This window comes from Manis pentadactyla, chromosome 2 (genome assembly GCF_030020395.1).
Source record: "Manis pentadactyla isolate mManPen7 chromosome 2, mManPen7.hap1, whole genome shotgun sequence".
NCBI lineage: Eukaryota > Metazoa > Chordata > Mammalia > Pholidota > Manidae > Manis > Manis pentadactyla.
Window position 1 is genome coordinate 76676067 of NC_080020.1, and position 19416 is coordinate 76695482.

General features: G+C 41.5%; 1 protein-coding gene across 4 annotated transcripts in view; it reads right to left on the minus strand.

Annotated features, from left to right (window-relative positions):
• The window catches only part of VCAN (versican), a 102421-nt gene extending 83428 nt beyond the window's left edge, over positions 1-18993 (minus strand). Inside the window, exons 1-3 of one of the 4 annotated variants that reach the window (XM_036914220.2) lie at positions 18411-18993; positions 8276-8351; positions 2838-3215 (exon numbers count right to left, since the gene is read on the minus strand). In XM_036914220.2, the coding sequence (XP_036770115.2) occupies positions 2838-3215; positions 8276-8345 (448 nt within the window). In that variant the 5' untranslated portion in view covers positions 8346-8351; positions 18411-18993. The remainder of the gene's footprint in view (positions 1-2837; positions 3216-8275; positions 8352-18410) is intronic. The other 3 variants (XM_036914217.2, XM_036914219.2, XM_036914221.2) reach the window with 3 other exon arrangements.
• Between the last annotated feature and the right edge of the window lie 423 nt (positions 18994-19416).

Sequence of the window (19416 nt, forward strand, 5' to 3'; positions counted from 1 at the left end):
ATCGAAAAGTTTCCTAGCCAGGGATTTCCTGTTCCCATGTAAACTATCTATGAAAAAGATTTAAGTCACTAAATCCCAAGTGGTGGATAGCTGTCCTAATTCCAGGTAGTATTCAGGCTATCATGGGAACGCTGGACAATTAAAGGAACAAGTGCTGCAGGACACACAGAGTTCAGAGGGCCGCGAGATCAACTTCTCACACTTCCTGATTTCACCTGGGGCTGACTCGAGGAGCACATGAACATTCATTGATGTCACTACCTCCAAACAGAGAACCTCGAGGTACTTACTTCAAGAGACACTGTACTAAGATGGAAAAACAGAGGACTGTATATAAAAGAGAAGGCTTGTTCCATGCCCTAATTTGCTGCTTAATCATATAAGGAGCCTTAATTTCCTCCCCTAATAATGCTTATTTGATTGATCTGAAGGTCAAATTAGGTAAAGGATTTTAAAATGTTGGGTAGGCTACTAAGTACTACTCAAACGTTTATCATATTTGCCATCTCACCAGCAAAACTAAGGTGATCTGCTAAGACAGATGACGTGCATTTTTCTTCAAAGAAGGCCTGAAGCAAAGTTCTCCAGACTCCCCTGGGTAGAAACCAGGCATCCTGGTACTTGCCTCAAATTCCACTTTCTTGTGTTTTAGGAGAAGCGTAAACTAGTGGCTCCTGAACTGTGTTCTGAGGCTCAAGAGTTTGTCAAAGGGCTGAGCAAAGAGCAGCTGAGGGAGGAGAGCTTTGAGTCCTCTCATCCTACTACCACCAGAGCATCTGCATTTTAACTGGAGCAAGTATGGTGAGTCATTTCTATACAACTTCGAAGTGAGCCAAGCTAATGTGCCTGCAAAGTCACTGGACAACAGAAATTGGGGCAACTGGATCTTACAGATGAGATTTCACTAAGAGTTATATCATTTAAAACCACTTTTTTGTTATGCAAAATGAAATTTGGTTTCCAAGACAGCTTCTACTCTCCTTCTAATCCTAGTTATTTCCTAAGGTTGACAACAGTCTATTTCCCATATCTTGAGTTCCAGCTGTAAGACTGTCTCCTATATGCCCATCCTTCAATTGTTTCTCTCTTCCAAGACAGGTGTGTGCCAATAAAGTAACCACCGGGAACAGACCAGCCATGTCATAGGTGAGGACCTCTCTGAAGTGTCAGTACAGAATAGATGCACTGACAACTAACATTCACTTTCCTATTTCTGAGATTGCAAAGAAAAATTCCTCAAATGCCTTACAGAAAAATATTACCTTTATAGAACTAATTTAAAACTGCCAGGAAGTACATATCATGCTATCTGCTAAGTACAAGAGGTAGTTTATAATGATCTCTAAGGTTTAGCAAGAATTTGAATGGTATGTTGATCAAAATTTCAAGTAGTCTTCTTGATAATTAAAAATCTTCCACATACACTGAAGATTGGCAGTAAGGGGACATAAACAGACTTTCAAGACCAAGACAGGGAATATGAATCCATCTGTATAAGTATCTGTGATTGTCAGAATAATTTGAAGACCTCGTGGGGCTAAGGAGATTAAGTGGAGGATTTTCATTGTTTCAGAGGGTCAAGGGGTAAATCCACTGCTAATTCTTTAATGATGAAAATTGTACATTATTAAACTCCTTTTGAGATTTTAAATATATATATGTATAATGTATTTATGAATTTTTATATAGTATGTATATGTGTATACACACATATATCGAAAAAGAGAGACAGAAAAATACCAGTAGAGCACAACAATCCTAGGTTAACTAAAATAAATGATTAAAGGTTAAAAGAAAGAAAAGCCCAGAATATTTAGTAGGTGCCTGGACAACATAAAAATAGATTTATAGATGAGAGCAATAGAGTCTGAACATAAAAGGGTGTTCAGAAAAAAATAATTTGTTGCATCTGAAATTCAAAGCATTTCCTTTTTGGCTACACAAAAAAGTTTTAATAAAATCCTTTATATATCTTTCTGAAAGGTAAATATTTTATAGGGAAGTAGAAGGTTGTAAGAAAAATCTGTTCCATCATGTCTGGGTATTAGAATTTTGCTTAATAATTTGCCAAAATATTCTGCAACCAAGAACTATGGCATTATGTGTGTACCCAATTAAAGCAATTTTTCTTTGGTTTGTCTCCTAACTTAAATTCAGATGACATATAAACCACTACTGAAAGGGGGTTAAAATGAAAATATCTCATTGCCAGACTTCATGAATAACAACCAGGGTATTCAACTTAAAAAAAAATTCACTGAGTTTTTGTTTTGATCAAATTTAAATGTTTATTGAGTATTATTAGCCTTTTTTAGGCACATGATATGTGCCATGGTGCATATTAAGTATTTTATTTCTTCAATGTAAGTTAAGATAGAATTTATAGTCCTTAAAAGTAAATTCAAAGGTTTTTAATAATCATGCTAGCAGATAAGAAGAAGGGAGGCAAAAGTGCATGTGTGTGTGAATGTATAGATACATGTATACCCATGTAAAAATTGAAACAGATGTAGATCAGCCTTTATCATCTTTAAAAAAATAATCAACAATAGGTGTCAATAATGAAGTGACTATATCCCTGTCTTGAGGTACTCATTACTTCCAGTGTACCACACTTTACTGCATTAAATCAATGAAGCTGCTGTGTGAAAAGTCACCTTTCTTGACCCCCGAAAAAATAGCGCTCATTTAAGGTGAAGGACATGGACCGTTGGGATGTTTGATGTTTTCTCCCGCTTGTCCAAACCGAATAATCGTTAGTTTTTAGTACTGTTTCACAACACTTCTGAGCCAGGTGTTATGTTCTACTACCCTCCTACAGATTCCAAACGCCTTACCATCCACAGCCAATGACACCGTGTCTTGCGTGTCCTCGATCCCGTACATGACGTCGCAGCGGTAGAGGCCCGCGTCACTTGCACGCAACTTGGCCAAGGTGAGTGAGGCATCGCCCACGTCTTCGGAATGTGTAGGCACAGACACCCTCCCTCTGTAGCCCTGACCAATCTTGATATTTCCATTTTGGGCCACGAGAACAGTGGTCTCCTTCAAATCTTTTCCACTCTTGTCCAATTCAATCTTAGACCATTTGATTCGGAGAAATTCACTGGTAGTATTGTAACTGGGTGGTAAGGTAGGCATGGTTGAAAAATGACAAGGTAGGTTGACTTTTGCAGAAAGGGAGCCCTTAACAGGTGGGCTTTTTTCCACTTGGTCTAGAAAAAAGAGAAATACCACATTAACACTCCTAAAAAGCCCAGACTGAGAGTGTTAAATGCAAGAATGGGTATGACCCTCACAGTGGTTCGGTCACACCTCCAGTATGTGAAAAAATTAGAATGATTTTATATTCAGAGAATAGGATATAATTTCAGTAATGTTCTATAATAAAGACAAGGATTAATAATGCTCATTGTTATGTATTTAAAATATAGCATTCACTTTAAAGTATTTGTTACTTAGTGTTTAACATGAACAACAATAAGTGATAAAATAAAGCAAGTACAGGAAGGCAAGCAATCAAAGACGAAAGGAGACTATAATCAGCAATGCAGGTTTAAAAGACTGGAACTGACGTTAGGAAGAGTGGTTGAAAGGCAAATTTATGTCTACAGGTCAGAAGATGAAAACATTTGTTAAGGTAACTACCGCATTACCTCAGAGGAAATGAAAATAAAATTCAAAGAGGAAGTGAAATTAAAAAAGTACTTCAGTAGACTGGAGCAGGGGAAGACTAACAGTTGAAGGACCCTCTTTTGGTTCAGTGTTTGAACCAAAGGCTTTAATCATAATACAAATCCAGCTGCAATCACTTTGCAGTGAAACATTACCTCGCGATTATATCCTGGGGGGAAAGTTGGCATCTGTTTGCCTAACCCTCCTAAAGTATTAATCTGCAGAATATCTTTCTGTTTAAGCCCTTAAACTTCTAATGAGAAAGAATGGGGTGACTGCAATTTAACACTGTTACATGAAAAAAAAAAATCTTTCATTCCTATAGGAATCCATACCCCTCCCCTTCCTCTTTCCCCCATTTTCCAGTCTCCACAAATTATCAATACAATGTGTTGGTAATAACAATAGGAATTATTAATACATAGGAAACTCCCACCTGATAAAATCTGGTCAATAATAGTAGCCTCTAGGTAGAGTGAAATAATGAATCTTAAGTAACAAAATGATGTGTATCTAATACTTAATGTGTTAGTGGCCAAAGGTAGTGATGACACACATCTCAATGTGGACACGCATCAGAAATGACACAGTTGTCAATGTATCCCTGTGGGTTCAGTTGTGGATAAGTCATTTTGAAAATTACAGGAAGATATGCAGAATCTTAAGCAGAAAAAAATACTCTTTTGCTAAAGATTGAAATTTAACTCAAAAAGTCTGGCCTGTATAATCTTTCCTATGATACAAATAAATGTAAATAATACACTATTGTATTTACTGTATTTATTATAGAATCACTAATCTATTCCAAATTCATGTTATTTGTTGCTGTCATATGTTTATCATTTTACTATTACACCTTGTCCAAAACAGGACGGAAGGTACATGACAAGACTCAGTGAAAATAAAATGAAGTGTACTGTTAGCTGTACTGTTAAGCCTTAAAATGTTACTAAGACTATGAGTATCTTGAAATGTAAGAGCAAGAGAAAAATTCCATTTTTTATAGACTCCCTGTCTTACAAAATAAATTATCATACTCAGAGTGAAACTGGTCCAATCCTTTACTAAGGACACCCCAGCAAGAGGAAGTGACAGTCAGGCTCCCAGATGGCTTGTGGCAGACCTGTGCCAGGAGACAGGGCACTGTATACCTAATCAGGGAATTGTTCAAGTTTGGGTATTTATTGGATTCTCCCCCTGTCCCTAAATAGTTTTAGTTCCTTTTCAAAGTCTAGATCCATCCCATACTATTTCTTTAATCATTATCTGAAAACTGCTAGTAATTTCATGTTTCTAAAATAAATATATAAAGCCTACAGGGAACTCCCAGAGAGTGACCCCTACCAGTTTCACAGTCCTTTCATTTGGAACATATTAGAGAGAGAAAAAGAACAGAACAAATTTTTTTTTTTGCCAAAAACAGGGATCCTGAGAAGGGAAAGGGTGATAATTTTATGATCTAAAAATCTCCTAATTTACATTAATCTCCTAATGTTCTAGGGAATCTCATCTTCCTTCCTGAATAATTATTTAGATGGTTAACTTCACCACAGATAAAGTATTGCTACTTAAACAGCTTTATCTGAATCAACCTCAATTATAATATTCTTTATCATCTTTTTTATGAGATTCTTTATCATCTCCTAAAAATGAGTTTTAAAAAAATGATGTCTAATTCCTTTCATTACTAAATTATAGTTCTTCTCACACTTTTAGATATATAGGGGTAGATATGAGATTCACCCAATTTATCCAGTCAGGAGGTTTTCAAAACTTAGAGCATTGCTCAATCACTGTGCTTTGGTGAAAAGCTGTATTAGAACAAAATGATGTTAAAAGGCAAATTTCCCAAGGGTTATTTATCATTCTGAGTGTTTATAGATAGAAGAAAATTAAAAGCTTCAGTTGGATATAAATATACATTCATGTAGAATCTAGTCTTAACAAGAAGATTAACAAAAAGCTGTGTGGTCAAGTCTGTTGTGTATGAATTCTTCAGCCTTAATGCATTGGGTCACAATAAGTAATTTCAGTAAATCTAAATATTTTAAGAAATAAATGCAGTAGTTCAGAGGATAATGTTTATAGACTAAGCATTTTTTTTTTTTACAAAAAATCCCTGTTACCTGCAAGAACTTGTCTGAAACTCTGACAATACAAGTAATAAAAATGAATTCTAACAAAAAGTTCACTGTTCCCACCAGATGATTTGTGGTCTAAACGAGTATAATAAGGGAGAAATCTCTAAATAATGAATGAATGATCAGTTACCTTTCATTCTCTGTCAATAAATTCTGTGAAGGAAGGGTGATGTAAATTTCATCTATACAATTAGGCCAACACACACACAGACCTCGGCCAAATACATGTCAGATTGAGAATATGGCAATTTATCACTCTCTAGGGTGATAAGTATCACTCTCTGGTTCATGCATTTACTCATGATTGTGCATGACTCCATTTATTAATACTAGAGGAAGAATAGCCAAATAACTAGGTCAACATTAGGTAACCAGCATAATGAGTAATGTTAAAGCAAAGAGCTCTTCATGCATTAAAACAAGCCAGTAAACAGTAGACAAGGTGTGGGTTTATGTTAGTAATTGTCCTTTTGATTGCCTAGGGTTAAACCTATTGACAACAACCTTATGACAAACACACTTGAATTTGCTCACAAGTGATCACTGTGTGTCTCACTATGAACTTAGCAAATTTGTGTTTATGTGGATCTTCAACTTTTGCCCCTCATGTAAAAATAAAATTCTTCTGAAATTAGTCCCAGACTAATTACATCCCATGATTGTGATCATAGATTTACAAAGAACTTGATTCTTGGAGTAAAGTATACTGCAGTGGTTAAGAGCATGGACTACGGAGCCCGAGTGCCCAGGCTCAACTGCAGGCTCCATCACTGGGTTTCTGTACGGCCTTCTCCACTAGCTACGCCTCCAAACCTTTTGGTACAGTCGTTTCCTCCTCTGCCAAATGGGGAGAAAAACATCTGCCTCATTGGAGTAAAGATTAAATAAACTATATGAAATACTTAAAGCCTAACACACATAAATTACTCAGAATTGTTAGCTATTATTACTATTTTAAAATATCATCAAGGAGCTATACCATAAGTAGTTTTATTTCCCATTGTTTGTGTGAGTTCTTTCTTTGTTTTAAATAGAAAGCCTAAACTTTGTTTTCAGTGGAGGGAGGGTTGCTCTGCCCCTCAAGGTTCTCCCACTATTTTCTGTAATTCCCCGTCTATGATTACGCACACTAGCCAACTCCTTTTTCTTCTCTCCGTTCTGTGTCCTCCCTCTTCACCAGATGCTGTGGTGCTTTCCTTTCTGTGACCTTCACTTTTACTTCCTGATGATGCCAAAGACCAGCTCCTGGGTGGTTAGCAGGTTGGTGGATTGTAGACTCTGGCAGCCATCTCAATCACTCATGTCTCAGTGTAAATGCTATTTTCTCAGAGGCCTTACCAGCTCCCCCTAGTCAGGCCAGTCTTCATGATGACACTCTGCCTTATTTTTCATCAATCTGCAAGTATCTAGATAGTTTGTTTTGTTGTTTATTGCCTATCTCACATAACTAGGAGATTAGCTCAATGAAATCCATAAACAGTGTATGACTCATCCTCCGGTACATCCCTGGGCACCCAGAATACCACCTGGCACCCATAAGGTACTCAGACAATATTGTCAATGGGTAGATAAATGAATGGGTAGAGAGTTGGATGCATGGATGGATGGATGAAGGAACAGATAAGATGGATGAATTGATGGGTGTTACTAAAGCTTTGAGTCTTGAAGAATGAATTGAAGCAGAATTGTAGAGAACAAGAGAAGGGACTACCAAGCAGATGGAATTACATGGAAAAACCAGGGAATACAAAAGTCTATGCATGGATTACAAATTATCTGGAGTCTGAAGCATGGAGTGAGTGTGAGAAAGAAATGGAATCTGAGTCTGGAGAGGTGCACTAGGCAGGAGCAGAGCACTGAAACGCATGGTTGTATCGTTCTTACAGACTGCTGTCCACACACTGGAATTACAGAGCTTTCATTAGGTGGATATATAATTTAAAGCTAAGAAAAATATTGCATGAGCATTTAACCAGTTACTTTAAAAGAGAGAGAGGGAAGGGAAGGGAAGGAAAAAGGAAAAGAAAGTAAACAGATAGGAAAGGAGAGGAAAGCAAACAAGGGGAGATGGGAGCCAAACCTTGGCTGTCAGCCATCTCTTTGTCTTGTTGATCCTTCTCAAAATCTAGTCTCCTGAGGGTTTGATAGTCCTTTTTTTTAAATAGGAGAGACTTTGAGTAGTACTGAAGAATAGGCCAACGAGCCTTTTTGCACAATCTGAAAGTAACCTGGGAATTTATTGAAAGCCCCCTTGCTGCTTCAGCATCCTCTTCATTATTTTGTTCTGACTGATTTATTAAAAACCAGTTTTTAGCCCAATGACGTTTTAGCTAAAAGTGTTCATCCCTGAATAAATAAAAAATTAATCCTTTATTTTAGTGATTCCATATTGCCATTTGATGTCCCAGGACTTAGATTTTAACTTCTCTTAGCACCAAAGAAATTGTTACCACACTCACCTTTATGTAGTGCATGGGTGGCTATTAAGGTAGAGCACATCCATAATATGCTCTTTATATTTATCAACATCTTGTCCTAGAAATAAAGAAAAATACAAAGCATATAAATATTCAGGTTTGTGGAAGGCCATAAATCATAGGCTATCTGTGCATTGTATGCAATGAGAGTACAAGAAGCAGCTCCTCCTGAACTGTAAGAACAGGAGGAAATTTGCAATAGAAGTTGTCCCCACACTCTAATTATTAGTTTGACTCTCACTCAAAGCAGTAGGTACCAAAATAAGCCCAGAACCCAACTTGGGGATATATCACAATGTGGATATGTGGGACAACCACAACCGGGTAGGCTTTTGCCAGAACAATGAAGACCACAGCCTAAGTAACTAGTGGCTAGGAGCCGGCACAGAGAAGGAGGGGTGACCACAAAGTCTATTTAAGAACAGGAAGCTGGTCATACATGGAGCAAGAGAAGATGGGGAAGGAATAGAAAGAGATGTTGAAAGAAAGGGATTTGCATCAAATGTGAGGTGGGAAGGAATCCAAGGTGGTTCATTGCACATGGTCTCAAAACAGAGAATAAGGACTTCAACAGGCTTTTAAAAGCACTGACTCAATTTACTTTCCAGAAGGCTGAACAAACAAAATAAATGTATTATAAGAAGTTGTTAATTCCAAAAAAAACCAGTGCTTTTTTGCCATGAGTTTTAAAGCAATTTCAACAGTTCCAAACTCTGAAGGGTAAGGAATGAAAGAGAACACCCTGTTCTGAGAGTCAAAAAGCCCTGCCCTGGCTTTGCCATTAATTTACTGTGTGATTTTGGGAAGACATTTAATAATCTGGGTCTCAGAATGATTTTTTCCAAATTGAATTTCCATGAAGCTGTAACTATGAGGATAAATTTCAGTGCTGGGGACCATCTAGAAATCAAAGCCAATCTTAGCAGAACTACAGAAGATTATTTGATCTCCACAGTTGTTACCTTCTCAGCAGTATTTAGAACAATTCTGTAACAGCCATTGTAGATTGGCTACCCAGCAGCCATTGCTTTCTTTTTTCTAACAAAACTCTGATTCTATTCTAGTATCTACCCACCTTTACATAGCCATATACTATAGGGAGACTGGATCAAGGCTCAGCCCCAGGGAACAATCCTGATTATCTTAAGTCAGTTACACTGGTCCCTTTCCATTTGCTAATGATCAGTTTTGGAAAGAGTACAGTTGACCCTTAAGCAGCACAAGTTTGAACTGAACCAGGGTCCACTTATACGTGGATTTCTTTCAGTAAGTCTATTAGAAAATTTTTTGGAGATTTCAACAATTTGAAGAGTATTTTCTTTTCTCTAGTTTATTGTAAGAAACCAGTATATAATATGTATGACATACAAAACATGCTAAATGACCATTTGTTATTGTTAAGACTTCCAGTCAACAGTAGGAATCAGTAGTTAAGTTTTTGGAGAGTCAAAAGTTATACATGGATTTGTGAGTGTGCAGGAGGTCAGAGCCACTAACCCCCGTGTTGTCAAGAGTCAACTGTATATGATGCTATCTTGGCCAGTGAGATGTAAGAGCATATCTGCAGGGGGTAGAGGGGGTACTCCTGGGAAAGGCATATTCATCTTAAGGAGAGAATAAAAGGGAGAGATGGTTGCTTTTCTTCACTGGACTCAAACTGTTGTAGCCATAAGTAGTGTACAACTTATGCTTAAAAAAAATTGTCCTGTAACTTACTGCTGAGTGCTTGGAGTCATTACCTGTAAGCTTGTTTTATCTCCTCTGCACAAGAGTAGGCTTCTGGAAGGCAGAGCTAGTACATTCAAGCTACTAATTCCCACAATATTTCCACAGTGCCAGGTTCAGAGAAAACCCTTGAGGAAGGTTTGTGGACCAAATGCATGACAAATGCTTCCACTTGCTACTCAGAAACACACTTTGAGGTGAAATGCTGACAACTTCTTACAAATATGGACAAGTAAGCTAATTAATACCTAAAATGCACTTAAATCAGTCCAGTTGAATATTTGCCACAACACAATATTATCTGATGTTTGTCAGTATCTAGAGGGTCAGTTCTCATAACCAAACCAGAGAAAAAGTGTGATCCTGGCCCAGAAATAGTTCTTCTGCATCTTGTTTCCTATCCAAGACCGATACTGAAAGTCTAACTCTTTGTGCCATACTTCATTATCAAAAAAGTTTCTTTCTCTCCTTTTTGAAGAATAGTGGCAAGTGGTTTTTTCTGTCTATATAGCAAGTATAATCATCACTTGCCTTAAGACTGCCCCTAAGACAAGAGTAGGGAAGGAAGCCAGTGCATTAAAAATATACCATCAGCCATGTTTTAAATATGTCAGTATAAATATGTTTGAATAAGTTGTCAACATTTAAAAATTGGGGTTTTCGCACTAAGTCTCAGACCTCTGACTTGTTATGGAACATCACGTCAAGCAGCTCTAGGCCCACATTCTTACTGGCCCATCATCAGCACTGAGCAGCGGAAGCACCTTCGCTCTGTGCACTCGTGGTCGTCACTGGCCCCACGTGGCTTCCCATCCATCTCCTGAGTTTGCAACCCTTGATTTAAAGGAGGATCATTTATCTCTATAGAAAATATCTCAGAGTGCTTTAACTGGCCTTAGCTGCCTCAGAACTACAGCCTCTTCCTTGCAGTCCATCGGCATCACTCTATTGCTCTATTAAACCTCTGTCATGTTTATGATTGTTAAGACTATTAACACTATTTGCCTCCTGCATTTGATCTTACTAAATCAGACACTTTTTAAAGCCTCTTGTAATGTTTTTAGTGCCACTCCCACCCGCATTTCTATTCTTCTGCTCTTCTGTGGCTGTTTTGTTAGCGTAATCTGTTAGTGATAACAAGTCTGTCTGTATAGAAAGACCTGGAGATATGAGAGCCAGTGCCTATATATAGCCTTCTGCTCCAGTGAAGTCAATGAGAAGAGGAGAAAGTCATTGAACAATCAAGGCACAGCTGACTGAGGCTGTTTAATTGCCTGGGAGACACAAGAGCAAGGTCAACAGGACGACTATCCATGAGAAATGACTGCAGAGAGGATAAGGGTCATGCCAGGGATGGGCTGCCTCCGAAAAAGAGCGAGCCACGGTTCCAGGAAACAAATATTTAATATTGTCCCTTGATACTGGGGAAGCCCCACTGAACACAGGGTGCTTAAGGATGCAGAGACAGTGATTTTGACTTCCACTCTTCAAATTAATTACCCTAGACAACCAATTGTCTGGGACACCTCAGCCACAAGGTGGATATAACAAGCAGTGACTGTCAAACGGCTCCTGGGTGCTTTTTCCCAGGAGGACTAACTGTGATACAGAGAGAAATCTCATGGTTTAAACATGAAATCTCATAAATTTACTTCACAGAAGCAAGGCATCATGTGAATTTATCACTAACCTGTGACTGGATTCCTTGGCTAAGCTTTTTCATGTCACTGCCCCCTTAGAACTGCTCTGTTCTCCGTGTGGAGAATGCCTTCCTCGTTTCTCTATCTAAAACATTGCACTCTATTTCCTATTCCATACTCTATTTTCATCAGAGCACATATCAACATTATATATACATAAGAATTGCCTTTTTTACCTACGATAGTATAAGCTCCAGAAGAGCAGCCTAGTGCTTTGCTCTCTGCTGTATCCACAATGCCCAGGACACTCAGGAAATGTGTTGAATGAATAAATATGCCCATTTTTTTCATAACTAGATGCATGTTATATACACCATTTGGTACATTACTTTCTTCACATAAGATACAGTGTATCTAGGAGAATATTCGCTATCAGCAAATAGAGTTTTTCTGTGTTGATTTAACAGTTGCATAGTTTTCCATTAGATGAATGTAGCATCTTTTATTTCGTCAGTTACTATGATGAGCATTTAAGGTGTGTCTAAAATGTTGCTATTAGAAACAGTGCTGCAAAGGGCATCCTTGTCCATTTGTCTTGGGTGACATTTTTACCAAAGTCTATGTGACAATATCTAGAAGAGGAATTGAAGGGTCAATGGGTATATACATTTTTTAAAATTTGATAGCTATTTTCCAAATTCTTTTCTAAAAAAAAGATGAACCTATTTACATTTCCACAGTAGTAGATGAGAAATGCAGTTTCCTCAAAACCTAGCCAACACAAACTTTCATCAATTTTTTTAAAGCTTTAGTGCTCTGGTTGATGAAATAATGGTGCAGCATATTGTTGTTGTTTTAATTAGCATTTCTTCAATTATGAGTGAGGCTGAGCAACTTTATATGATCAAAAAGCCTATTTCTCTTTCTGCCAACCGTCTGTATGTAACATTTGCCTTTTTTTTTTGATAGATTGTGGTCTTTTATTTGTAAAAGTTCTTGGCATATCAGAAGTTATTAGCTTTTTGTTTCTCATATGCTGCAGATATTTTCCAAATGTGTTATCTGTTTTTGTGTAAATAGCTGTGATTTAGTCAAACTTACCTATCTTTCCTAGTAGCTTTTATTTAGAACAGGTTTCTCTACTCTCAGCTTACTATTTTAAAAATCCCATGATTTCCTCTAGCTATTTTTTTTAAATGTCATTCTATACATTTCATATTTGATCCATCTTAAAACTATTTTAGGATAAGAAATGGGACCAAGATTGACTCAGTTTGAGTGGACCAATCAGTAGATCCCAAAACATTTGTTGAAAAATCCTTCTTTTTCACTGAATTTCCATGTCCATTTTAATCTATTCCTGAACTCTGTCTTCTGTTTAATAAAACTAGACAATCTCTTAAAACAATATGGCCCTTTCTAACTCATTTTATAGATTTAGTGAGAAATGCATGATTTAGATAATACTGTTATTGTTAAAATTATAGAATTAGATCAATATAAGTTCCATGGACATAACATATTAACACTTGTATAGTTTTCCATTTGCCAAAGCCTTTCTACAGGTATTCACCCTTTCGATGTTTACAACTGTATTTCAATTTAATAGACTTTGACACCAAAGGTCTACAAGTTGTTTCTTAACCTGGTTTTCTCTGCTGGCAAGTGTAACTCAAGCTTTCTGACTCCAAGTCTAGTGCTCACTGCACTACACCACAGGTAATATCAACTCAGTAATTTAGCATAAGTAAAAAGATGATAAGTTACATACTATATTATGTGCTTATTATAAGCTATATAATCTCATTTTCACAGACAAACACCCCTCAAAATTCTGAGAAAATGTGGTATAATGTACATAAATACAAAAACAAGGTAAATATAAACATAGACCTGCATTTATACTCTTTTATAGGTGATCTGTCCAGAAGAGTTTCAGGAAACATAACTGACACATTAAGTGATGACACTTTGCACTGACTTGCTGACATACGAACACCCATAACACATTCAGTAATAAGAACATAGCATGTTGTTAACTGTTAACAACCATTTGATCGATAAATATGAGAGATACCTTCTCAAAAAAAAAAAACATAGCAGAGTCAAAACTCCTGGAAAATATATATGTAATAAAAATGTGTAACTATATCTAAGTATAATTTACCAAGTCTTGACTATCAGAGAAAACTGGGGAAAATTCATTAATCGATTCAGAGCTCAGCCAAGACCCTTACCTCTATTTACCCTTGTTCTGATTATGCATCAGAGAGAGTATGACACCTGTGTTTTCTGGTAAAGTACAGACCTAGGCAACAATTAGCATGTTTTCTCCGAACAGAGCAAGTAACCTCCAACAATGAGTGTTTGTGAGTCCTAACTGGTTTATCTAGGTGGGTGGTGAAATAATAGCCTACTACAGTCATTCACTCTTTTCCTCAAATGAGCTGTATGTCTTGAGAAGTTCTGCTCACAGAGCAATACCCCATTTTAAAACAGTGTCTAGAGATGTTTGTCCATGAAAAAAGTCAACGAAAATGTTTAAACCCCTCTAGGAAAGGAGAGCTTAGTTATATGACTGTTGGGAGACAGTTTCAGTTTATCTTTGTGCTCTCCAAGGCTCTGATGCTCAATTAGTGACCAATTATTAACCACAGAGTACTTAAGAATAATAATGTGAGGAAAGAGAGAACAATGACTCTATCTTTACATTAATCATATTCAGCCTTAAGTTAGGTTTTTAGATCCTTTCCAAACAGAATTTACAAGGGTGCAGATACCGGTATCCTAGAATATCAGAACTACTCCCCTCCAGTTTGTAAACACAGAAAAAAAGAAGAAACCTACTTCTTTAAACATACATATATCTATGGGGATTCTGCTCAAACTGCATTTTTAAAAGCAGGCAATGCAATTTAGGAATAACCTTAATATCTTCTTTACCTACTAAGAAAATCAAAATAAAACTTTGTATTCTTACATAAGTCCTTAATGATAGTCTTGACTCTCATGCCTCTTCCCACCACCCCCAGGAAGATCAAGGACTGTGGACTTTCCGCTGGAGGAAGGAATTTCTCAATGGCTTTGGACTCCATTGGAATCCATTGCAGTCGTTAGTGGGTGCAGACACGTACAACTGTAAATTATTCCTTTCTTATAGCTCAAAATTAGGAGTCAGTCTCTGAGACCTTCTGCTTGATATGATCTTACATTCCAGGTATACTGGAATGTTCCCCAAGTACAGTCCCCAAACTGTGAACAGATTTATCTCAGAAAACTAGTTGTTGCTTCCATTGGTGCCTTCCTATTTTTATACCAAAATCAAAACATCCTATTTTAGGACTTTATATGAATATTTTCACGGAGAAGTTCGGCACAACTGCCAAGCAGTACTTAATTTAGGTCACAGCTTTTTAAGAGGAGTCCAAAAGGGATAGTGGTACAGAATTTGAGATGGAAGCGATCATTAAAAGCCTGTTCTCCAAGATAAAGCGAAGAAGCGGCCACGTCTGGTCTGTGCCACGTGCGCCCAGGTCACTCTTGTCAGTATTTCATTACCAGGTGCTGAGCGCCCACTCTGGCCGGCAGATCAAGGGTTCCGGACGCGCAGGGATCCCCACGAGCCGCATTTGGGCTCATGAATTCTATCAGTCCTATCAACTGGCAACTACTGCCATTCTAGACCAGCTCTTTACTTTGGAACGTTATTATACTGTAATTGACTAAAAATGGTCTTAACCCAACTTGAACGTATTTAAAAAGTCAATATATGGAGCACAGGATAAATCGTCTATTTCTGCCAAAAAATAGTTCACTTGGAATCCATCTTTACTTCCTTCCTGTCTCAAGGCCAAAACTCCTCCTACAACTCCCAGGACTCCAGAAAAAAGAAACTTGAGTCTTTTAATAAGCGTTTAGAGCTTTCTGGATAGGAGTCTCGGCTCTCCCGCCGCCGCCGCCGCCGCCGCCGCCGCCGGCAGCCAGGCAGGGGTGCGTGACCGCGGGTCTCTCAGCGAGGAGCCCGCCCCCAGCCCGCGCCCCGCCCGCGTCCGGCGCGCCGAGCCAAGCCCCGCCCCACCGGCCTCCGGGCGGGGACCCCGGAGGCGCTGCGCCAGCTCCCAGGCTGAGCGCACTGCCGCAGCGGCCGGGCAGCCGTCTCCGAGCCCGAGAAGTCACACCCGTCTCGGGCCGGGAGCTGAAGCCTCAGCCCACGTGGCGGCAGCTGGTGACTCTGGCGCTGCCGGAGGGCCCGCGCGGTCGCCCCCTCCGAGCCCGCTGAGCGAGTGGGGAGCGGCTCCCGGCGCCAGCTGTTCCGAGGGGCTGGTTCCCCTACCTTTCCATCCCGGCACGCCGCTTCAGTCGCGTTTGCCGTCGCTCGTGGGATTGAAAAAAGATATCTTAAAACAAGCCGCCGAATTCAGTCCCAAACCTCGAAAACAAACCCTGCGTGTCCTCTCCCAGCTGTCTGCATGCCTCTGCCCCTTCTCCATGCCTTTCTTCCTCCCCTTTCCTGCTCTGCCCCCTTCATAGCTTTTCTCTTTCCCTCCGGGGCCTGCCTCTTCCCAAATTTCCACGTTAGCCCTGTATCGTGTAGTTGAGGAAACAAACTTTGAGTTAGGATACCTTCTGTAACGTTCTGGGGCGCAGCCCTAACACTGGATTCAAGTATTCCTGGACCTTAGTAAAATTTCCTAAAGTAAAGCATTCTATGTCTGTCTTAAAGTGACGCCCAAGACTGAGCATCAAAACCCCCACACCTGGATCTGCGCCTGGTCGTGTGTGTTCGTCCAAGTTGCAGAAGGCCTAGAGCGCCGCGCACCTCCCAACCGTCAAGAGAAGGCACTTTCGCGCTTGGCAAAGCAAGGCCTCCTTTTCGGGTTCGCCAAACCACTTGATTTACGTCTCAGATTCTGAAGTAGAAAATTAACGACTAAAGGGGTTAGCTAGGGTCCATCCTTGAATATACGGTTGTGAAAACGCCTTGAGGTTGGTTTGGTTTGGTTTGGTAGGGGTGGAGGCACATTTTTCTCTACCTGTGTTGAATTTCTCCATCAGGGGGCGCCCACACCCGACTCAAAACTCCCTATTCCTAGACATCTGAATTCTGCAATCCCGAAGCTAGCCAACGCAGGGGCAGATCCGAAGGAACCGCTGCCTCCCTCGCTCCTCCCTCCTATGCTGCCTGGGCGGACAGGGGAGGCAGGGATTTCACACTAGCCATTCATTTGTCAGCTGTGGGGGAGGGGACGCAGGAGCGAGAGAGCTGGAGCAGAGGCTGGGAGAGGGGAAGGGACGCTGTGAAGATGGAGACAGAGAAGAAGAGACAAAGATGAGAAATGGGACGTAGCGAGACTGTCTTTCCGCTTGTGGGTGTGCGCACATCGGGACAGCTCTCCAGAAGCTGCACAGATTTCTCCTGCCTCCCGCAGCATCACCCCGGGACATGCAGGACTTGCTGGAGCGCAGCTGGATCCGAGAACAAATAGTTTAAACTATGACTTTAATTTTATACCTCGGTCTCTGCTGCCTTACATACTGACCGCTAAACGCCCAGTGACACAGCGAACAGGGACAATTCTGATGCCCCCCAGCACGCACGCACCAGGGATGTTGGCTGCAGGAGCCCACGCCTCTGCAAGGCAGTGGTAAGCTCCAGCCGAGAACGTCCCCCGGGGCTCCCAGCACACGCTCTCGGCCACCGTCGACCCGCCAGTAAAGTTGCACAACTAGGGCCGAGAGCAAGTAGAGGGTGGGGAGTTAGAAGGAAAAGGACAGATGCAGTCAGGGCAGGAGGGTTGGTCGTAGAAGCCCCAGATTCGGGTCCCTGAGCCACCTTTGTCTGCGGAGCTCTCTGCACACTGGTTTGCAGGTTCAGACGGGAGCGAAATCCTCCACTTTGCTCTTCATGGTGAGAGAAAATTCTTGCACATCCCTGCTTGTTCGGGGCAAGCTTTTCCCGCCCAGGCGCCTACCGGACCTCCGCGGCGCTCCAACAACCCCACCCCCCATCCCCTCCTCGCTCCTGATCGGCCCCCGTACACCACGCGCAGGACAAAAGAACCCAGGGGCACTGGAGAGAGGCTTGACAGCCCCCAAGTAGCCAAAGAGACGCGGCCCTGGGACCCTGGACCTCCCCCGGTCGAACCTCCTCCCAGACTGCTGGCGGGCTGAAGGGGTCAGGTCTGCGCAGGTTCCGGGCTGCTGGGGCGCAGAATCGCCCTGTCAGGAGCTGCCGGGGAACAGCCTTCCAGGAACACCGGGCACTGACCGCACACCAGGGCCTGGAACCAGGTGGCCTGCACCAAGGCGGCTGCGGGGGCTTGTACCCGGGCAAGTCGCAGGAGTCCCCATTCAAACTTTTGCCCCGAGCAGATTATCAAAAAAAGATCAAGGTGCCAGGGTGCCTCGCTTCTCTCCAACTCAAGACCCCGGGACTTTTCTGGGGGTTCTCCACAATTCCTTTCCTTCCCTTCCCCCAATTCCGTTAGTCCTTCTACCCCCACCCCACCCTGGGCTTCTTTTGTCTGGATCTTTTTCAGCATCACGGTCCCTCTGTATTCCTCTCTCCAAATGTCCATCTGAAAGTTACCTGCATTTTTAAAAGTGCATATATTTTTTAACTTCGCCTTACAGCTAGTTCTCTTTGCCTTAATTAAAACCTTCTACCAATTACCGTGTACTTCTTTTTTTTAAGATCGCTTTTTTTTTTAACAAGTTTTTTTTTTAAGGGGGAACAAAAGAAACGTGATTACCTTGAAAGGCGGCTTATTGCAGTTTGGGGGGAAAAATTCACCGCAGCGCTGCGCGAATGGGCTCGGCGTTGCCGGGGCGGATCACATAGGAAGAGCGGTGGCCTGGGGAAGGGTGCGGAGGGTGCAGGACGCTGCTGGAGGATGCGGGAGGATGCGGGGCTGGCCGCAGATCCCGGTCCCAGTGCCTGTCCACAGCACCTACTGTCCGTGGCTGTTGCGCCCTCCTGCCTAGAGTTCTTCCCCAGAAAGGCTCGGGGCAGCTCGCCTGCAAGTTCAAATGCGGGTTGTGACACCCATCATCATTATATCACTGTACCGTCAGCACCGAGGAGGAGACTCAGCGAGGAGGAGGAGGAGGAAGAGGAGGAGGAGGGTTCATTCACAGGCTCCTGAAGCGCTCCACAGCTTCAGCCACTCCTAAGCGCCCAGGCTTGGAAAGCAGGCAGAGGGGCGGAAAGGCAGCTCCAGCGCCTGCGGTAGGGACCGCCTGCCTCCTTCCCCAGGCACTCCCACCTCTCGGCGTTTCTTCCTGACAAGAAGTACCAATCGGCTTGGGGACAGCAGCGCTCCCATTCAGCGACTCCCTGAGTAGCATCGCGCTGGCTCACGGAACCCGCTGCCCTCCCACTAGCCCCCACCCCCACTTCCCCGCCCCCTGTTCTGTTAGGGGAAAGGAGCCCCCAGGCTCTTGTGGGGCAGGCCAGCACTAGACAACTGGGGACCCGCGATTCTTCTTGGGAGCAAACTAAACTCGGTAAAATCTGTGAAGAACTTGGTTATAGTGTTTTTACACGGCCCCAGAGCCTGCCTGTCCCATCTGAAGGAAGTGTCAGACTCGCGGCTTCTGCCAACCTGAAAGAGACACTGAGAAAACGAGATCCTTCTGAGATCTGGAGGGAAAGTGTAAAAATTCCCCACTGCCTTTCCCGGGAACTGCTCAATGGGGAGCCCAACGTCATTGCGCAATCTACAAAGACCCGGGTAATGAAGGGCTGGACAGGAAATT